General features: G+C 38.5%; 1 protein-coding gene across 4 annotated transcripts in view; it reads right to left on the minus strand.

The window, feature by feature from the left end:
• Positions 1-3,079: 3,079 nt before the first annotated feature.
• LOC5575560 (elongation of very long chain fatty acids protein AAEL008004) overlaps positions 3,080-22,576 on the minus strand; it is a 102,834-nt gene continuing 83,337 nt past the window's right edge. For all 4 annotated transcript variants that reach the window (XM_021847806.1, XM_021847809.1, XM_021847808.1 and 1 more), the window contains 5 exons: positions 11,843-12,322; positions 4,238-4,318; positions 3,972-4,155; positions 3,778-3,893; positions 3,080-3,707 (listed from right to left, as the gene is read on the minus strand). In XM_021847806.1, the coding sequence (XP_021703498.1) occupies positions 3,447-3,707; positions 3,778-3,893; positions 3,972-4,155; positions 4,238-4,318; positions 11,843-12,100 (900 nt within the window). In that variant the 5' untranslated portion in view covers positions 12,101-12,322 and the 3' untranslated portion in view covers positions 3,080-3,446. The remainder of the gene's footprint in view (positions 3,708-3,777; positions 3,894-3,971; positions 4,156-4,237; positions 4,319-11,842; positions 12,323-22,576) is intronic.

The raw sequence follows: 22,576 nt of genomic DNA on the forward strand, positions 1-22,576 counted from the left end.
GTTGTTGTACTGGTGAAATAAATTATTATATGCATTGCACTTATTTTAATTTTCATAAGAGATTTATCCTTCTTTTGTTATTAGGCTGTTCTTTCAAGAGGGAAATATTTTTCATAATTAATTTAATTAAAGCTTAAAATACGTTCTTTTCAGAACATATTTTTTTAGCTCAAGGGTTAACTTACACACTCCGAAATCATGCGATTTTACGTCTTTTGGATGCACATAGAAGAAGCGAGCCAAATGACGTGAATTTGTGTCTCATTTTAAATACGATGATGTCTGATTCGGGAAATTTCAATCATAGCGGCATCGTTTTCATGTCCTTCATCATGTTAAATTACATTTTTCTTTCAATACATCTTTCAGAACCCATTTTTACGTCATTTCATCACTTACATAATGTGCCATTCAGTCATAATGCGAATTACGTCCGGAGTGATTTTCATTATTTTTAAGAGTGTAGATGAGATGTCATTCTCCTCCAAGATTAAAATTACAACTTGGGAACTGAACACTGCACCGTTTCTTGAATATAGCAATAAACGACTCGGTGAACACTTACGTCAAAGAAGTACACTGTTTCTCCGTTGTGAAAAGAAGAAGCCAAGACTTGTTGATGTCAGAACTATGACATATATTACTTAGTACGAGGGATCGAAGCAAGCCGATCCAGCAGAAGAACGAATCAGTTTTAAACTGTTTCAGTTACAGTCCAAAGTTCAAACGCGATGCCAAAACATCTGTTGGTGGCTATTACCACTAGCATAGCATTGAACAACTGCTTACATTTAATATGTTCTTCTTTCAGCTCTGACTGTTTCTTCAACTAACACTAAAAAGCTTATGTATATCAATGATGATATTTCCTATTTTATGAATAAACTGAATAACTTGTTTGAAATTCATAATAAATTCATGCTAACTGTAGTTCACTTTTGTTTTCAATTTCGGCCAAACGGCATTCGGCCAAACGGCATTCGGCCAAATGGCGTTCGGCCAAATGACCCTTTCGGCCAAATGGCGTTCGGCCAAACGGCATTCGGCCAAATGGCATTCGGCCAAATGACCCGGAACCGACATTAATAACGCTTAATATGGCATCTTGTGCAATTCTGATTTTGGACGCATGAATATGTGATTTTGGATGCACATTCTTATACGATACGTGGTTCACTGGGAAGTATTTCTGCCTTATGCCTTGACTCTAGAGCCTTGGCTTAAGCGCCATTACTCGCTCTTTGAAATGAAAAGAAAAGAAAACATTCCCATTCCCATTATGGAACAAATGAATGTATGGAAAACACAGGAGCAAAAATAGGCATTCATACATGGCAATTCTCTCACCAAATTGATGTTCAACATCTTCTTTCTCCAATCGTCATTCCAAGCACTCCTCGATGATTGAAATAGGACACCTGCTTGAAGTCTTCTTAATCAGGATCATCTGCTTTCAAATTTTTTTGTATCAGATTTTCCCACTACATAAAATTTCTCCAGCTCTTCAATTTACGAACAAGTAGTTGGTAGCTAAATCTTTCTTCACTGAAACAGGTAGGTCCTACAATGGGGTGGCACTACGGCTACAGTCAAGGAACAATGAACAAGGAAGGAGTTGAGAAACTAATGAAAAGTCAGGTTTTCGGATAAATTCAATATGGCCGCCTTTTTTTTTTGGCAAATGAAGCTTCTCTTTTTTCCAAAAGTATATTATTGTGAAGGGGTTCTGAGTTATGACAGCTTAAGTGAGAGAAAAAATGTCTGAAAATGGAGATCCTCAAAAACGGTTTCCGTCATAGCTGCATCTTTACTTATTTGACATACTCGAGATTGCGAACGAGCATCAACATTTTGAAAGACCAAGTGTTAATTGCGGGCCGGTCTAGGTGAGATCACGATTTGGAGGTATCGATATGAGGAAGATTTCGAAATATGGAAAGAGAAAATTATATGCAGAATTAAGGGACCTAATCAATCATAGATGTAGAACATGGAGCCCAGATAGCCGTAGCGGTAGCGTGCCCAAGACCATCAGCTTGGTCGAGGTCGTGGGTTCGAATCCCACCGGTCGAGGATCTTTTCAGGTTGGACATTTTCTTGACTTTCCTGGTATGGAGTATCTTCGTACTAGCAACACGATATACACATGTAAAAATGGTCAAATGGCAAATAACACTGAGCTGAGGAGTAGGCTCTGTACCAGTAGGGACGTAATGCCAGAAAAGAAGAAGAAGCAAATTGAATAAAAAGTAGAGTAATTTCTTGATTATATCATGGATCCCGAAAAAAAATCAGAGCGTGATATAATGAAAGAGTAGTTTCTTGCCATACAATTTTCTTTGAAATCACAAGAAAAACAACATAAATCGAGTGAATAGATGCATATTAAATTATCGTGGCGTGATATAACCGAAAGCAAGCCCGCGCTTAAGTCGAGTGTGAAAAAATGAAGTGTGATTAAATAGATCAGTGATGTAATCGAGAAACAATAGTTCTAGAGTATATACTCTACCACAATCAACATTTTTTCTAAAACTCATAACCCTGCCAATTATTTCCAATTCATTTCAAAATGCATATAAACAACCTAAATCACAACTTTTCCATCCATATTTGAGTTTGTATTACTTTCAGGTTGATTATTGTTCATTAGAAAAGTGCTTTAAACTTTGCTTCGAAATTTCGATCTCTGGCCCATAGTCGACCGACCCAAGCGTTTGTTTCGTTACGTCCAAAGTCCATCCATCGCCAGCTCAAATTCGTGCTTTGGAGTGCGAATTAATTTTCTTCTAATTCCAACCTTCATATTGTTGCGGTTCAATCATAGATGCTGCTGCTTGAGAACCAGTTTGATTATTGGCAACCAGAGTGGGATCCTGTTCTCCAGAATTTATTAACATGAGGAACGGCATCTTCGTCTGCCTTAATAAACAGATTTTGGGACAAAACTGGTTTTGCTGAAATTTAGGGAAGATTCTGGTCGGGAATTTACAGTAACGCCCATGAGTGAGTATTGGCGACACTACAGTTGACGTCATCTATGGGCTTTCGGATTGAGAGAGTGCTGAGTCATTGCGAGTTTTGATTTTTCGTTCAGATCTTTAATAATAGTTTGTCATTCTTTTATTCGTCTGCTAATCAGATTAAAATCCTCACTTTCATTCAACTAGATTCAAATTAAAATTACCTTACACAGCTAGGAAAAAAAAAGACCTTCCTTAAACAACGAAGGCATTCGCACACAACTTTCAGTTACCTTATGAGTAAAGACTTGGTTTAGGATCAGTTAGATGAGCAAGTGAAATGGGGTTTACTTGTTCTAGGAACGGACTGTGAATGTGGGGAAATGGGACAACAGGGATAGGGGAAGATCGATGGTGAAGTAGCTATTCAAACGGTGGCATCTACAGTTAACACATTACACGTACGTAACTTCGGGACACTATCTACAGTTCTTTTTCGGCGAGTTTTCCATTGGCAGCCTTTAAGCTTTCCAGCTCTTTCGCTTTCCGGAGTTCTTCGGCCTTGGCTTTGGCGGACGCCAGACGAGCTGCTCGCTTGACGGTGTAGGTCTTCTTGTAGAAATCGTTAAACAGCATGTAGAAGAAGATGGCATTTGGCAGAGTGAAGCAAACCGACCAACGGGGATAGCCGCAGTCCGTCCACAGGAGCTGAGCCGAGTGCATGAAGGCCATTCCGAACTGGATCTGATTTTTGGGGGAGGGATATCAAAGGCGTTAGGGAAAGAGGGATTCAGCGAAGAATTCGTAAAATTACCATCTGCAGATCCGTGATGTACTTCTTCCACCAGAGGTACTTGTGTAGGTGGGGTCCGATGGCGGCCAGCATGTAGTAGGTGTACATGATGATATGCACAAACGAGTTGATGACTCCTGTGAATGGTAGTAAAATTCCAATCAGTATAAACGATTCAACGGAACCCATTTACAAACGTCATTCGCGAAGCAAACCTATGAACGTTCCGTGTCCTCCCGGGAAGTACTTGGTGGCACCCCACGAGATCATTGGCATCACGGTGTGGTGGTACAGATGCAGGAAGCTGATTTGTTTGTCCTTTTTCCGCAGCGTGAAGAACACTGTGTCCAGCAGTTCAGAGAGCTTGGCCAGGAAGTACACGTAGCAACCTCGGGCGACCTGTGAGCGGGATAATTAGGGAATTGCCGGAACAAGGGAGTTGAAATGTGTTTCAATGAGGGATGGTTAAAATTTGACTTACCCGCATGGACTGCGGATTATCTGTCCAGTCGACCGGTTGACACCGCCAACTGTAGTGTCGCAGCCAGGCGCCATCCAAGCCCTGGAAAAAATAGAACAACACAATAATAGCATTTAATAACCAGTGAAAACAAAAAAATCAAAACGTGATTGCAGTTTAAAATATTGAAAAAACATCGAGAAAAGTTGATAAACCGTAAATTTCCTTCATGTCATTAAGCAGCATGTTCTTCTGCTTTAAGATAACATTGTTTCTTAGTATGCCAAGGTTTGGGAGTACATCACTCTGATTTAATCCATCTAAAAGTAACGAAGTAAGTTAAAAACCCATCCGCAACATGTTCACTTGATTTGAGCCATCTAAAGTTGAACGAACAGTCTAATAATTTTCTTCGGAAAACCATGTTTTATGTTAATCTTCCACAGCCTCTTTCTCTTTACTGATTTGTCACCACTTTCACAAACTTTCAAACCATGCATCACCGTGGTATTCAGCCGATACAACGTCTGTTGATAAGCCCCGGATATTGGAACGCAACGGTCGTCATGCTCTTCTTTTCGATACAATTTGTCTATATTTTAACTTCTAAAAAATCTCACATTGAGGTAAAATTATTCATCGGGGAAGCCAACGCTCAGGAGGTCCGCCCAATAATGAAGGTTTTTCCTACCAATCATTGAGCAAAGCACCATTTCTTCCAAACTGAGTGTTGACATCCCCGATAGTAATGTTCTCGTCTTCTTACGGTAGTCTGGACAAGTTTTGTCAAGATATTCACAAGTATTTTCGAGACCATCTAAGGATCACCAACGTCACAACAAACGTCAAGTGATCGATAGGTGGAAGCAGTCCAGTGGATAATGAACTTCATTTTGAAGCCTCCACATTGAAGTCATTTAATAGCTCAAGAACAATATAGTAACAAGCGGACAGGGTTTCATAACTAAACTCCTCAAAACTGGCTCGTAGGACTGTCGCCACTTGTATACACTTGTATACTATAGTAATTGAGTTCATGGGAAGATCTCATTTAGGCTGCGTTTCTTGCCACTCGACAATGAATCAGATCTTTACAGAAAATCCTACTAAACTGCTTGTCGTCATAACAAGTGACAGTTCCATTGAAAACGACTTACGGTAGAGTTGACTGCATTGCACAGTGTTTTTCAACCGATGACATTAATTGCATTCAATTCAGGGAGAGATCCTTGAGTATTCTTGAGAAATTGCTAGTTGAAATATTTGTGGAATTCAATACCAATATTTTTATAAATTCTTCACCGATTATATTTAAATTATTGGTGAAATCCTTGTGAAATTATCAGCAGATGTCTTACTACAGATTGTTTGTCTGTTACTTAAGGAAGATTTATGAAGATATCTTTGGCAGATGTTCATAGAAGTTATTCTCGTTAGATTTCTGTTAATACTTCCAATGGAATTTTGACATGCACTCGAAAAGTTCCACCTGAGATTATTGTGGATACCTTATAAAGCCAGTTACATAGTGAGAACTTAAAAACTACATAAGCAAGTTATTTTGAACACTTATATCAACATGCAGAAGATACTTGGTAAAAATTTTCGGAGTTGGGGGCCAGGAAGCTACACGGTTAGAAATCAGAATCCAAAAACATGATTATGACTCATGATATCATGGTTCCAGTGTATTTTCATCTTATGAAAACACACCATGATTTAGACTCATGATATCATAAGTCAGATTACTACTTCGTCATATTGCATTAAGGGTGATCGATACGAATGAGGTGAAGCAAAGCGCACCGCTTAGTGTTTTCACCCTGGATGTTACGCTTATTACGGTTATTACTTACGGAAAATCATGATTATGACTCCAGGAATCATGATTTGTGATCCTGGTGTTATGACCTAACCAATTTATGAATTTAATGATTTGTAAATCATGATTTGGGGATCAGATTTTTTCCCGTATACGCCACCATAGAAAAATTGAAGCCCCCTCAAAAGTTGGAACTCTTATGCTAAGATCTTGCATAATAGATATTTTTTCATTTTATGGGGCAAGTTCTCTCTAGGTTTGAGCTCAAATTGCACTTAATATTTCTAGAAAGAACGTTGAAGGATGTTTGGCATGTCATCACGCCAAACCACCAGATTGTACCAGACAATCATAATGAACGTATAACGAAAATACCTTTTGCCTTCCCAAGCAACCAAAAGTTCAGATTAAAGGGCGTGTTTTGGCTTAAGCAGCTCATTTTCTAGTAATTAACCAAATTTCAATTCTCATAAAGTTCATTTAAGTTGGTTAAATTGAATGTGCATTATATGTGCAATGTTTCCGTATAAGATGTCCCCAAAAGACCTTATACGTATGAAAGTGGTGGTGATATAATATCACCACCACTTTCATCCGCAGGGCTGTGCATTTTTGAAAGGATTTTGTGAAACACGAAGGCTTGGTTGCGTCGTCTCGATGGTGACGAACAACTGCGTCGCTTCGTTCTTCTTTCACCACTCATTCGTTTCGTTGCCTGATTGAAAGCAGAGCACAAGAAAGGTGAAATGAAAGAGTAAGAATTTCGTTTCATTTGATTTTATTGAAATCTATCAAAATGTTTCAAATTGGATTTTACCTATTTTTTTTGCAATAGTAATGTATATAACTTGTTAGGTAATAAATTAAGATAGAGAAAGTATGCGGGCCACCACGTCGTTCATTTGAATCAATCAGCTCCTAAAGTTAGAGACTACCGATTGAAAGACCAGCTCGCTGTGGTGAGGCTCTGATACATGACGCGCAACGCACAGGCAGCACGAAAGAAATGAAAGACTTCGATTACTTTTTCAAATCGACGTAAGTAACTTCCATACGATTTTGAGCAAATTAATTCAGAAGAATCACAACCTGTCTTCTAAAACTGTTTTAAAAGTAATCACCTTTTTAACATTTTTTCGGCATGTACATTGCTTAAATTTTGCATACAATGAGCTCGCGTTCAAAAACTATGGAGTTCCTATTATTTCACACAAAAATTTTATGACAAAATGATAAGCCGTTTTATTCAGTTACTTGCGACGTTTTTCTACCAGTGTAAAATCGGCTCAAGTAGTGTTTTGTTTTGATACGTGGTTAAGTCATTTTGTCTCTCTATACAGCGGGGCGGCGAAAGTACTGGTTAGGTTACGAAAGTTCAAAATCTTACTTTCGTCATTTTGTAAATCCGGAACGTTTAATCTAAAAGTGAAAAATCGAGTTGGTTCAGAGCAAAACGTGTAGAATTTCGGCTGCGAAACACGTAGGATTGATAAAGTAAGTTTGTATACTTTTTTGGCTTGAGTCTGTATGAATAAGTTTTCGAGACTACGCTTGCTGCGATGAAAGGAAATGTTTGTCGGATTGAAACGAAACAGTAGAGTTTCAATCAAAAGGGAAGCTTGAGTCAGTCAGTTGGGGACTGAAAATGCTTTCAATGAATTGAAAATGGACGGCCCTGGTGATATATATGCATATTTTGTATGGTAAAATTTTACATATAATGTGAGTGCATTGATTTTATTACGGACTAATCTGTAATCTTATGTGATTTAACTTATTATAACAAAATTGATTTAACAGCTGCTTCGGATTGATATGTACGCAGTACAAGTGAGAAAACTCGTAAATCAACAGATTTCATGCACCGTGCTATGCGGGTGTGATGTAATTTGTGCAAGTGATTTTTTAGGTTAGGGGCGGTCCATTAATTACGTAAGACAATTTTCGGGATTTTTCAACCCCCCCTTTTTTGTATGAAAATCCAAAATAAATTGTATGGCACGTAAGAAATCTCAAACCCCCCCTCCCCCATAACCCCTTACCTAATTAATGGACAGCCCCTTACCTTGGGTCCATTAACCACGTGGTCGTTTATGGAGGGCGAATCCATATACATTTTTTATGGACAGACGGAACCAAGGGGTCTGGAAATATAAAGAATGAACACGTGGTGTATGGACAGCCCCATTTCATTATCATCCATCGCTCTTTTCACGCCATCATCATCTGGTGATCATGTTGCACGAAATCCTGGTTAGTGCTACAAGACCTATAAAAGGCTCTAGTGTTGAACGTCAAACACGAAGAAAAACGTTACGCGCGTTTCTTAGAATTGATCGTTATGTGAGTGGTCGATGGAAATTTCGTCAGTGTTACGTCTCTTTGTCTGTGGTAACAAGGTTACTCAATATTTTTATAGAAGGTGGAGGTACTATTCGGGGGTTCGTAAATTGAATTATGGAAGTGCCTGAGTAGTTATGCACCCTATGTGCACATTAACCTTCCTTGATTGTGCATTGGAGTCATTTTAGGCCAATCGGCACGGTAAAGGAGTTATAACTACAGTCATGAATTTCCAGATCAGAATAGACACAATGCCATAAATCTAAAATAAAATTCTTCTTTTTGTTTTTGGCACTAGTCCCAACCAGGATAGAGCCTATGTCTCAACTTAGTGTTCTTATGAGAATTTCTACAGTTATTTACTGAGTCTTTCCTTTGCTGATTGACCATTTTGCATGCGTATATCGTGTGGCAGGTACAAAGATATTCTATGCTATAGTAAGATCCTGGATTCGAACCCATGCTCCTCAGCGTGGTCTTGCTGAGAAGCTGCTCGTTTACTGCTACGGATATGTAGGCTATATGGCATACTTGATTACCCTTTCAATTCAGCCAAATTAGAAAAAAAAATATTTTAGAAATTGACATCATTCGACATGATATAGTTCATGTCTTTTTATATATGAGTAAAACGACATTTTATCGCTGACAAATTATAACTATTGACAGCAATCGCAATTTTGTACAATTCATATGGAGCTCCAGTAAATCGGGTTCTGTTTGATCCTTTGACCTTGACGCTTGCTCCTGGGCAGTGCGTCAAGAAAGCCCGAGCAGTCGTCAGATTTTTTCCCTCTCCTTGACCCGCCTTTTTTTTTCTGAGTGCTTTTATATAGCCGAGCAAACGAGTGAAGCTGAAAGTGGATTGTGGCTGCTCAGTCAAGGATGACGGATCAATTGGTGAGATCGTTTCATGCTACTATTTCTAATCTTTAAAATATGTATGACTGCACATTTAATCGTTACAACGGTGTAACGTAAATATGATTTTTCAACAAACTATGAATGGTTCGACACTACAAGTGTAGACTTGCGAAAGGTTCACTTTATTCAGCAAACTTCCGATGGTTCGCCACTGTAAGTGTCGTCATAAGAATAGCCAATGTTACATTTATTTATTTGTTCACAAAACTTTGAATGGTTCGTCACCTCAAGTGTCGGCACAATTTTCCTCTATGTAGAAATTGTTCATATCAAATAAAAAAAATATATTTACATATAGGCATGTTTATATCTCACAAATAAGTATTTATCATGGTCTAATCGCTTATCAACGTGAATCCTGTGACCCAATGATCCTTCCTACTAACAAACATCCCTCCCAGTAACCTTTGTGTAGATTCAGAGGCAAACACGGTCTCCAAATAGCAAAGGTTACACACTAACATTTCTTATCCCAATCCCACCTGACTGCAAAAGCGTGGCCAGCGCTGTTATTGACCCTGTATAAATAGAGGCACTGAGTTATGCACACTGCACGCTAAAAATAAAAATTCTGCAAAACGTGAACTGTCAAAAATACACCATGAACTACCATCATGTTTACGCATAAACGTGATCTAGTTCACGATGTGTTTTTGCTTGTTGACGAGTTCACGGATACGAGAATGGATTTTTTTTGCTGTGTGATTCTATGTGCATTTTCACTGACTTCGGTCAATCACGGAATAGCAACCATTGATATGTGTAGTCAGTCTAAGCTAAGCTAAGCTAAGTTCATATGGAGCACCAGTAAATCATTTAAAAAACCTTTTAAAGGAATACATTTTCTCACGAGATATCACTAGAGACTCTTCCGGAGATTTCTCCAGAAATTCTTTTAAAGACTTCTCCAGAGAATTTACTAGACAATCCTCCAAGATAACATTTACTGTAGTTCATACAGCAATTTCTCCTGCAATTCCACTAGGGATTTTGCCAGTGATTCTTTCAGAAAGAACTTTTGTTCAACTTGAGGCATTTTAGACCGGTTCTGATAGGACTTCAGAAATACCTTCAGTAAGTCCTCCAAAGAGATTCCTCCAAAAATTCTTTCAAGAACATATCTACAGAGATTCTTTTAGAGATTTCACAATGAGTTCTTGCAGGAATGTATCCAGTGATTCCTCCAGTTAAGTCTTTACTGGGATTTTTCAGGAAGTTCTCTATGGATTCCTCCAGAATCTGTTTCATAATATATATTTCCGAAGATTTCACCAAGGGTTTTTTCAAGTGATTTCTTCTGATATTCCTTCAGAGATTATTCTAGAAACTCTTCTAGAGATATCTCTAATGCTTTCTCCAGGAATTCCTTCAGGAGTTACACTAGGATAATCTTTTCAAGGATTACTCAAGATATTTTTCAAGATTATCTTCCGAGGATTCCTCTACGGATACATACAAAGATATCCTCAAGTAGTCATCTCAAGATTCGTCCAGGCATTCTTCCGAAGATTTCTTACGGGATTCCTAAACGCATCGCTCCAGGGATTTCATCAGGAATTCGTCCAGGAATTCCTCTAGGTTTTTACATCTTACGAAATTCTCAAAGGATTCCTCAAGAATTTCCTCGAAGAATTCTCCCAGCATTACAACCAAGGAAATCACAACATGACTTACTCCAAGGATTTGTCCAGATAAACCTTGAAGGATTCCTTAGGGATTCGTTCTGAGCCTACAAAAATTCATCCAAGAGTTCCTCTTGAAATTCTGCCAGAGATTCTCCCATGTACTCCCGTATGAATTTCATCATTATTCTAAGAATTTCTCCAGGGATTACACTATAAAAATCTCTACAAAAATTCCTACAGTAAAAACTACATAAATTGCTTTCGTAAAAACTCTTCATGAATTACTCCGGAGATTTCTCCTGTTTTTTTCATAAATTTCTCAAAGGATTATTCCAAGGATTCCTCCCGAGATTTCTCCAGGAGTCCTTCAGTAATTAGCGTTGATAACAGCAGATTGGAGGAATCAATTAAAAAAATCCTGAGAGAATGGAATGGAAATGTTTCTGATGAAATACCTTCTCAGTTTTGTGGAACAATCCTTGAAAATATCTGTTTTTTTTTTTTGAGAAATCAGTTATTCATTCTGCAGAGAAACTGCCAGAGGAATCCCAAAAAGAATCTTTGGAAATTGCTCATAATGATCCTATTGAAGTCTTTGGAGGAGTTTATAAAGTCATCCTCGAGAATAACTCAAGAAAGATCCTTGAAAGAATTTACTATACAAAATTTGAAGTAAGAATTATTGAAAGAGTTTATGCTTGATTTTTTCAACCAAAATTTGTCTAGGAATATTTGCACTTAGCGTTCAGGGCGACTGAAAGCGATTGGCTCAGGACCGAGTCCAGTGGAGAAGAATTATCCATTCGGCGTAGATTCAACGTAGCGGATTGTAGCCCATCAAGTATCAAGTGAGTAAGTATTTGCTGAAATTTCTCAAGAAACTAGGGTTGACGTAAAGTTCTGTCTGTTTACCTCGTAGAACAGGTACACACTGACGAGCACCTGGATGAAGTTGTACACCACCAGGGTCCGCTGCATCTGGAACGGCTTCCGGTTGGCCATGTATTTCGGTCCGAAGTTGAGCACAAAGTACAGATAGCTGGCAATGATGGTCAAACCGGGCACCGGCGACGAAATCAGCGGCCAGTGGTTCGTCCGCGGATCGGCCAAATCCGTGAAGATGTAGTCCCAGTAGTTGGCGGACGCCGTTCCATTGATTGTGGACGACATTTTGGTTTTTGGGGTTTTTTTGGCTCACTGGTAAGGTAAGGTTTTCTTTGATCGTTTTTTTCGGAAGCACGAAGGCTCGTCTTAGCTTAGGGCGATTTATTACGAATTGGATCTATTGCTAACTACGAGTAATTGACATCGGTTACAGTAAGGCTATCGTGTAGCACACACTCGTGGAAGATTAAGTTTCTCGATTCTGCTGCAGCTGGGTCCGTTAGTTATCTGGAAAGGGATCGGAGAAGGTGAAACCCGTTAGTGAATATTCATTTGCCAAAGCAGGAAGATGATGTAGGAAATCGGAATCGTGTGCTGGAGTGCAATTAAAGAATGAATATGACAGAGTTGGATGACAGTCGCTTCCTGATTCGGAACAAGTTTCTTTTCCGCAAATCTGTTAGAATTTATGTTAGGAATATTGCTTTCTAAGTAATGAGAGCCTGACGATTAACAAAACTGCTCTTTCGCGATATAAGCGCATGTTGGAGTCCTTCGCAATACCAGCTTCGGTTTGCATTGCGGTGATAGAAAGATCTGTGCTAATAGGACGAGAGTGACTACTCTCGAAAAGGCATCAGGCAGCAACATACCAATCATACCCGAGTGCGCTAATGTGGTTGGCATTGAACGGAATATCTACACCAGCCATCCAACTGATCGTTCAAATTAAGCTCGTATGTCTCCTTAAGTGCCAGGCAATGTGTGCTTTTCTGCATCGGCTCGGCAAAAATAGCAGAATAGACGAACACATTTCCTTTGCCTGAATCAGCGTGAAACAAGGCAAAAACTACACCAGCTACGACGCGATGCACAGTGGCGCACGGGTGGACAAAAGCTGTAAAAATGAAGTTCTCAAAATTGTTTGTAAATATTTTTTAAGATGATTGAATGATGTTTCCCCAAAATGAATAATGATCGGGATTGTTTTAAATTTTTGGAGCCATCTGATGTGAGGAGAAGTCTGGAAATATTGATTGCTTAAATTTCACCAATCAACCGTATCAACGTCATTATAAGAGCACATTGAAGTCTCCTGTATTTTGCCTGTGTTGGTAGTAAAGCTCAAAGCTTTGAGCCAACTCTTTTCCAGTAGAGAAGCTAGGCAAAATACAGGACGATGCTTCCTGACTTTAAAAACGCTTGCTCAACTATCACCACCTAATTAAATTTCAGTCTTGTCGCTGCTTTGCGACGCCTATCCACCTGTTAATTTCCATCATTTGCTTCTATAGACTCCCATTAGCTTTGAGTCGCATGACCGCTACAGCCATAAAACAAAATAAAATAAAAACAATCACGGTCGATGCCTTTTCCTATGTATATAGTAATTATCAAATTTATTCTAAAACCAATGTTAAAGGTCCGATTATATGAAAAATTATACGTACATTCTTGATTAATCCTTAAGTAATATTACAACTTTAATCGAAAACTTAGATACCAGTACATGTTTTAAATTCAAAAAGAAATATTCAGCACCAGGCTGAGGATCTTAAAAATAAGAAATTGGATTGAAGTCTATAATCTAAGCCTGAAAAAAATACCAAATAAAAAAACCCGAACAGCAACCATGAAAACAAAATAGGAGCCAGGAGATAAGAATTCGATTCTTCCTACCATCAGAGCAGATATTTGTCTAAGATCTAAGACTTTTTTAAGAACTCCTCATGACATTACGAAAAGTATTGTATATGTTTTTTCCCTAATTTTCTCTAGAAATTTCGTTACAAATTATTTTAGGTATGTTCAGGTATTACTCCGGAAATTTCTAAAGTAATATATTTAGTAATTAATACCCAAGTACTCTCACCACGAAGAATCCTAGAGAATTTCTCAAAGAATTTTGTTCAGGATACCTCAAGAATTTAACCTGGGGTTTTCCAAGGAGTACCTCAGAAATGGAATTGCTCTTAAGATTATTTCAGAAATCACTGGAATTCCTCCAAAAATTCTTTGAGATAGTTTTTCAGATAATCGTAACTCCTTCAAAATTTTATCCAGTGTTTCATCAATCGGTTTCCCTGGGACATCCTCCAAGATTCCTGGACAAAACATCTTCTGTAATCAATAACTTCTACAGAAACTTCTAGTGATTTCTTATGATCTCTACTAAAGCTTTCTCTTAAGATACCTTCAGCAATTGCTCCAGAGATTCTTTCTAAGATTTCTACATATATTTCTCCTGTAATTTTTTGTGATTTTCTAAAGTAAGTTTTGAAAGGTTTTATTTTTCTCAGAGATTCCCCCAGGAATGTCCCCAGGGTAATTCCAAGTTTTTTTTTTCAGTAAAATAATACCGTAGGGTATTTCTAAAGAAAATCATAAAGTATCCTCTGATGAACAAACAATAATAAACAAACAAACAATTATGAATAAACAAAGATTCCTGAAAGAACTCCTGGACTGCCGAGGAAGTTTCAGAAGATATCATAGATAAAATCCATCAATTTTCTATAGATGAAATAATTCAAATCTTGGGATAGTATTATGAAGGACAAAAGAAATTCCTGTATGCAAGTGAGCGGGACAAATTTGTGTGTCTATGCCAAAAGCACAGAGCGCACGGTACAGCGGAAAACTTTGCTTGCATGTGTAGCGTGGCGCGCAAAGCAAGGCACGTGTCAAGCGTTGTAGCAAAGCCGAGAAACAAACGAAGGGAAATAGGGGAAAAAATCGTTCCGTTCTTTTTCCCGTTAACATTTTATCTGATCCGTGCTGATCAAATGAACTGCCTCTCGCCAAAAAAAAAGCCACGGGTTACTTGTTCTTTACCGGATCTTCTGAACGGCTCCGTTCCTTTTTGCCCATCTCTAATCTCTACTAAAGCTTTCTCTTAAGATACCTTGGAAATCTTGTCCAGAGGGTTATCTCTGACATTGTGAGAATATTGTGCAGGATTTTTGAGAATGAAAATTGTTCCTTGAGTTGAAGAATGTTGGCAAGATTCATTTTAAAATTCAGTTCTTAAGATTGCAAAATATAAAATTGATCAGTATAGTATCAGAAATTGACCTGTGATTATGTGAACCCTGTAGTAGAAAAAGCTCAAGTGGACAATAACTAATAGTGATGAAATATGATTAGCGAATTTTAGCGTGTTTCAAAATAAATTGAAGTATGCTACAATATCCGTTGAAGAAAAATTAAACGATAGAATAAGCTATAAGAATAGCTTCATCGTTTGTTGAAATATCTCGCAGAGCGCGTTCGCCTGCGATTTGGTTATTTGTATTGTGTTCGGGTCGATGTGAATGCTTAGTCGTCGTGCTAGTAGAGAGCGAGAGGCCTGGCGCAAAATCATCCAGGGTTTTGGCCTCGGATGATTGGCAATGGTACCGTATGTATGTGTTATATGCGATCAGAGAATCGAGAGAAGGGTGGCGATGGAGAGCGTATGAACTAGAATACACCGGAGAAGATTCTCTGAGAACGCATAAGTAGAGAATGAATATCCAGAGTGTGGTGGAAACAGGGAGCGATCAAACGGCAACTAGGTCTCGTGTTGGAAAGCAATCGGTTGGGTTTCGAGATATTCACTTACACGAAGAAAAACACGAGGTTAGCCACGAGCGCGTTAATCGGAACGAAGTATATGTAAAGGTGCGAAAGCACTCTGACGGCTCTGCGACATCATTCTGTTGGATAAAGTTTGCTCAAACAGACGTGATTTTTGACATTCACCGATTATTGACAGGCGGATTGTAGAATTCGCTGTTGTTTCAAAAATTGAGTGAACCGGTGAAAAGAGTGGTCACGACAAACACTTCCTAGATTCATGTGAGTTTTCTTGGCTCGGATTCGATGGTATTCTTGGCAAAATTATCTGAGAAACCTGTTTAACCTGTTTAATCCTTCTTAAGTTTTTTCGAGAAAATCATATCCAGAATATAAACTGTTCTTTTGTGTTCCCGATTCCTTTGAAGAGTTCTACAAAAATCTCTCAAAAAGTTGTTGAAACTGTTTGCCCAAGATTCCACGAGAAAAGATTATACAGTTGTGTTCAGAATAATAGTAGTGAAAGCCGATTTTCATACAAAATGCTCAACTTTGGCATGCTGTAACTTTGTTTCCATATGAGCAATCAGCATGAAATTTTGTCAGTGAACTACAAATATACTCAATTTTATTATCACAAGATTTGAAAATTTTTACACTCCCGGCTAAAAAGTTAAGCACCAGGTGAAATCGCTCAAAATAATAGTAGTTTTAACAATTTAAATATCTGCTGTATTTTGAGTTTTTAAATTTTTCTTTATTGATCGTTTTAATCATTTCCACCCAGGCCATAAATGTATGAACAAGCCAATTTTTTTCTAAAATTGTTGCTGAACAAAAATTTGCAAAAGAAAAACTACTATTATTTTGAGCGATTTCACCTGGTGCTTAACTTTTTAGCCGGTAGTGTGAACTTTTTTAAATTTTGTAAATTTGTAAATTGAGTATATTTGTAGTTCACTGCCAAAATTTCATGCCGATAGCTCATATGGAAACAAAGTTACAGCATGCTAAAGTTGAGCATTTTGTATGAAAATCGGCTTTCACTACTATTATTCTGAACACAACTGTATATGACAAATTAGGCGTTTTGGCCGCAACATAAGTCTAAGTTTGATAGAAATATAGGTTGTTTTCAACAAATAGTTATGGGGGAAAACTTGTGTTAGACATTGGCAAACAGAATAGGAAGTACGGTAAACTGAAATATGTATTTGATTGATACTGAACTTAATGCTGAAGTAATTAGCTTTGATATTTTTAACTTAAAACTGGTAATATTATTAGAGGGCCAGATATATAAAGTATCTTCAAACTTATCGCGGGCCGCATAAAATGAAGATCAACAAATCTTGTTCCACAAGTTTGTTAGAATTTTAAATAAACTAGAGTTTCGATCCACTTCGTCGCAAACGCTAATATTCGTCGTATCAAACTTTAGTTGTTTCACTACGGTGGATTCAAGCTTATCTACACTAGATTAATTTTTCAGGAGTAATTTTGTTAAAGCTGAAATGGTTCATCCACTTGTACACCAAAACTGCAATAAAACAACTATATTTCCATAATTAACTCCAGTTCAAATATCCACTTCACACTTTTTTTTTACTGAATTCGCATGGACCGCAACCGAGCAAAAACTGATTAACGATCGATTGAGCCTCGCCACATTACGATTCAAATTTCTTCCAACCCTTCTGTGTGACTTACTTCGCTGGGCAGTTATTAACACTATGGAAAACTATGGAACTAATAGATTTCATTTTAATCACACGCCGTTAAATTTTGTAAAATTCACGAAATTTTTATAAATTCCCTCAACGAATCTTTTGGACTGAGAAAAAAACTGTTGCGCATCAATGTGAGTGTGTGTTATTGCGAATCATTACTTTAATCCGCAGATTGTCCAACAAGTTGCGCGCCGATGGCCCATGCGGCAAAGTGTCCAACTAGTACCAGACCCTGGCGCATAACACAAGAAGTGAAGAGAAAATGATCGAAATGCTAAAAATTCTCGAGAAGCATAATATTCGGCGTAGAAAACGTCTCCCTTCATTGTGGTGTGAAAGATTGTTTTCACTGCACTGTGAGCCTTCATATGCCTTCATTTGTTCGGTCAAAAGTGATTGTGCTTATATGTTTAGGCTGTATTTTGTTGGGGCCCATGAATTTTAAGGGATATCCACATATTTCATCGTGCTGTTCGAATGGAGAGCGATGCTCGCAACACATAGTAAATCATTTTATTTTGATGTTGAAGAGTTGTAAAGGGCGAACATGAAATAATTGCAATACATTCAACAGGGCATAACTTTTCTACCATTGGGTAAAAATTAATCAAATTTTGCACACTTTCTCATTGATGTGTATTGTTTACATGCTGTCAAACTCGAAGTCGTGTTTTTCGATTCAACGAAAATGGAGGTAAACCAACGCTAGTCGAGAGAACAAATTCTTTCCAAATATCTGGAATACCTGTCGCACCGGCAGTTGGAAAAAATGTTGAACATTCACCATTCAACCGTCTCCATAGTGTTGAAGCGGTTCCAGGAGCGGTTGACGTTGGACCACGACAAAGGAGCCGGAAGAAAACCGGGAACGGAGAACAAAAAGATAGAGGGAAAGGTGAAGCGGATGATTAAAGCAAATCCCAACGTCTCAAGCCGTGATTTGGCTAAAAAGATCGGCATATTGCAGAGCTACGTCCAGAATGCAAAGAAGAGAGCTGGACTACATACTTACAAGGTACAGAACTTCCCAAACCGCGATGAGCGGCAAAAATCTACGGCTAAAACTTGGGCACGGAAGCTCTACGAGAAGATGCTGACAAAATATGGCTGCTGTGTGATGTGCGACGAAACGTATATAAAAGCCGATTTTAAGCAAATTCCGAGGTTGTTTTTCACCGGCAAGAGCAAGTTCGATGTGTACGACAAATTTAAGATGAAGAAAATGTCGAAGTTCAACTCCAAATATCTCATTTTGCAGGCCATCTGCTCTTGTGGACTGAGGAGTGAGCCTTTCATGACAAAGGGCACGGTAAATGGCGAGATCTACAAATCTGAGTGCTTAGAGAAGCGCCTTTCGCCGTTCTTGCAGCAGCATGACGAAGCTCCGCTATTTTGGCCAGATATGGCATCATGCCACTATTCTAAAAGTGTCGTGGAGTGGTATGAGGCCAATTCTATCCATTTTGTTCCAAAGGACTTGAATCCGCCAAACTGTCCGGAGCTGCGCCCGGTGGAGCAGTACGGGCAATAATGAAGCGGAAACTTCGGAAGAACAAAAAAAAGTCAAAGGCGAGAAGGACATGTTAAGAAAACGGAAAAAAAAAACTGAGAAACTGGTACCGCATGACACTGCAAAGACTCAAATGGAGGGCATCAATCGAAAATGCCTTCAATTTTACACTCGAGGCTCCATCAATTATCTTTTCTTTTGATTTTTGAAGTAAATATATGTATAAAACTACCCTAAAATTTTAGTTTGATTCTAAACATTACAAGAAAATTGGCATGACATTTTTGGTGTCACAATTATTTCGTGTTTGCCCTTTATTTTGACCACTCACTAAATTGCAGTGAACCGTTAGTTGTGAGACGAATCAAAACTGACTGCGACCGAAATAGAAATGGATACCATGGATATAGGCAACGGAAGGTTAGAATTTAAATTGCATTATTTCCAATCAACCATAAACATTTATATATACCTTTATTCATAAAGCGTAAGCTGGCTTGGAAAAGAATTGTTTGTCATCAATTTGTATTAGCATCATTCACTGCAAAACTAGGAATATTGAAATTCTCGGTGATCAAAGCTTAATACGATGGAAACTAGCATGTCACCCTACCATCAGATCCCAATAAGGACGTAATGCCAAGAAGAAGATGTAGATTATTTTAAGCATCAAGAAAAGTTGGTAAATTATCAATCAATTTGGAACAATTTTGAGGTTTTGTCCAAATTTTGCAACCAGACGCGTCACTGTGCCCATGACAACGACGACGACAACCGGCGGAACAGTGTTGTTTGTATTGCGGTTTCGGTCTGGGTTAGAATCGGTTTTATGCGTGCGGCGATTGGACGATGCAAGAAACATATTTGCCAGTGCAAACAACTTTCAATTAAGTTCCGCTCGCTGGCAAGACTGCAGCGTGGTCAACACGATTTGGATGCGGTGTTTGGAGCTTTGCGGGTTGGTCTTCGGGGTGGTTTGGTGCGCTTTAGTGCGATTATGTTTGGGAAGTATGTTCGTATACGTATGGTAAGTTCATCGACCTTCAGGTGTCAAACCGTTGAGTTATGGAGCGAGTAACATTTTGCTGGCGCTGCTGGAAGAATTTGCAGAACATTTATTGTTCGTCATGAGAAGCAAGATAAATTACTGATTTAAAGGCCGTACTGAATGGGATGTTATTGAGGTTATTAGCAATGACTTGACCATTCTAAATATGCAAATCTCATATATCAATCCATATATGAAGTTAACAATTTAACTCAAAGTTCCTCTTCTTCTTCTGGCATTGCTTTGTAGCGGTGGACTCTAACCACTCGGCCAAGGAAGGCCCTATGGATCACGTACTGAAGCCTAATGAAGTTCTGATTTTCAGAGACATTGAAACTCCAACAATTAGTATTTGATGTAGCTTTCGGAGCAATATGCTGTACTGTCCCCAAAAAAAAAAAAACAAAATTTGACTTAAACATTTTTTTGGGTTTTATTGTTTTATTTTTTAATTTAATTGTTTTTTTTATTCTTTACCCGGTCTAAAAGTTGATATGTAGCAAAAAAAAAAACAAACATTTGTTATATGAAAATATTTTAATTTTCATTTATATGGCAGGGTACCGACCTGGTGCAGTGGTTAGAACACTCGCCTCTCACGTCGAGGACCTGGAATCTAATCCCATCCCCTAAATAGTCACTAATGACGCAAAGAGTCATATTGATGACTTCCTTCGGAATGAAATCAAAGCCGATGGTCTCGAGATGATCTAGCCCAGGGTTAGAAATCTCGTTAATAAAGATAGAAACAAAACAAATTCTTTACTAAGAGTTAAATGATAGTTCGTTTATTTTAGAGATTTTCACGTTACAACCGATCAACGGAACGATAGAACTATTCGCAAATAATGACTCGAGTTCAAATAATAAGACCGCAATTGATACATTCATGCAATCATAGAATAGAACCCAATCCATGCGTCACCTGTTTGCGCGAGCACGCTGTCAACCTAATGTGCCCTCCGTGTACGATTCACATTTGACCCGCCAGAAGCGCCAATCAAACGGTAGGCAAGGCGGTAAAAAACCGTCAACAGCAAATAAACATACAAACGGTCACGACTTTACTGGTGTATACCTACCCCTGCCGTCTTACAGAGAGACCAACACCGAGCGTCGACACGGTAAAGTGGTGCGGCGTGCGACCAACCGGCAGTACCGTCAACCGGGGTCGAATTGAGCACTGAGGCCAAATAGCATTTCCTCCGAAGTATGCAGAATGTTTCGTTGGCATCACTTACATTTTTAGTTTGTAGATGTCTTCTGGTGATTTAAATTATTTTATTTCATTATAAGATAAGTTTTGCATGGAAATGTTCACAATTTTTGAAGGTGTAAGCTATACTGTACCAAGCCTACAAACAAACTTTGAGTGATAGAAATATAGTGTAAAATTGAATGTGAACTACTGAACTCATTGTTGAAATCATACAGCCTTACAAGCATAGTTCTTAAATCATAAAACCATCTATTCTCTAACGAAGTACTGTTTTTTTTTCGAAAATTGTTCGATTATTTCCGAAATCCTGAGGATAACAAAAAAAAGTTATAGGGCCTTCCTTAGTTTACGGCTACAAATTTGTTAAGCAAAGCCATTCTGAAGGTGTCTGGATACGATTCTCGGTCGGTCCAGGACTTTTTCGCAATGGAAATTTACTTGATTTCCCTGTCACACGATATACGAATGCGAAAATGGCAAATTTGGCAAAGAAAACTCTCAGTTAATAGCTGTGGAAGCGCTAATTTGAACACTTAGCTGAGAAGCAGGCTCTGCCCCAGTGAGGACGTAATGCCGAGAAGAAAAAAAAATTGTAAAATACTGATCAATTCACCCCCGGTTCACGGTACCCAACTGCTTCAATGTCACAGCATCGTCTTGGCCGTAATTTGTCAGCCGCGGTAAAGTACCATCGAGCGCAGATCATTAGATCATAGACTGCTAACTAATGGCGCTCGCTCACTGCACTGCACCCCCCTGGAAAGAACCAGGCGACACTCAATCGACGCGATTACCTGCGGCAAAAACATCGTGTAGCTGTAGGTACATCTACTTAAGCCGGACCACAACGTTATTGCACTTCTGGTGGTGAGTGCACTTTATTAGTTGGATCGCCGGAAGAGGAGCTGCGCAGCATGGTTTGGTACAAATAGCAATTAGACAGGGTCGGAGCTTCGTAGGGGTGGTTTTGCACGGTCATATCGATTAACACAAAATTGAGTTGATGATTGTCAAATCAACCACTTGTGGACCAATACATCAAGTGTGTAATTTTCACATGCTTAAAAGTTTGGTTTGGGATGATCCTTCTATTTAGAAAAGTAAATGATACATAGGCCAGAAGAAGTGGATGAACTTGTCATTCATTTTCCTGTCAATTTTCATACAAAATCTACTTTTTCTCTGCTATAAACTCACTCTGGGTGAACCACTTCCCCTGGCCTATAGAGAAGCTCCGCTACGCTAAAACCTCAATTTATGAAGTCTTCTTTTACGTAAATTTTTCTCTGCTATAAACTCACTCTGGGTGAACCACTTCCCCTGGCCTATAGAGAAGCTCCGCTACGCTAAAACCTCAATTTATGAAGTCTTCTTTTACGTAAATTCAATTTACGTAGCATCTTTGCATCTTTGTAAATTGAGTTAAGGCGATTAAATGGGAAATCATGCATTGGAATAATAAATTTTGCGTAAATAC

This window comes from Aedes aegypti, chromosome 2 (genome assembly GCF_002204515.2).
Source record: "Aedes aegypti strain LVP_AGWG chromosome 2, AaegL5.0 Primary Assembly, whole genome shotgun sequence".
Taxonomy (NCBI): Eukaryota; Metazoa; Arthropoda; class Insecta; order Diptera; family Culicidae; genus Aedes; species Aedes aegypti.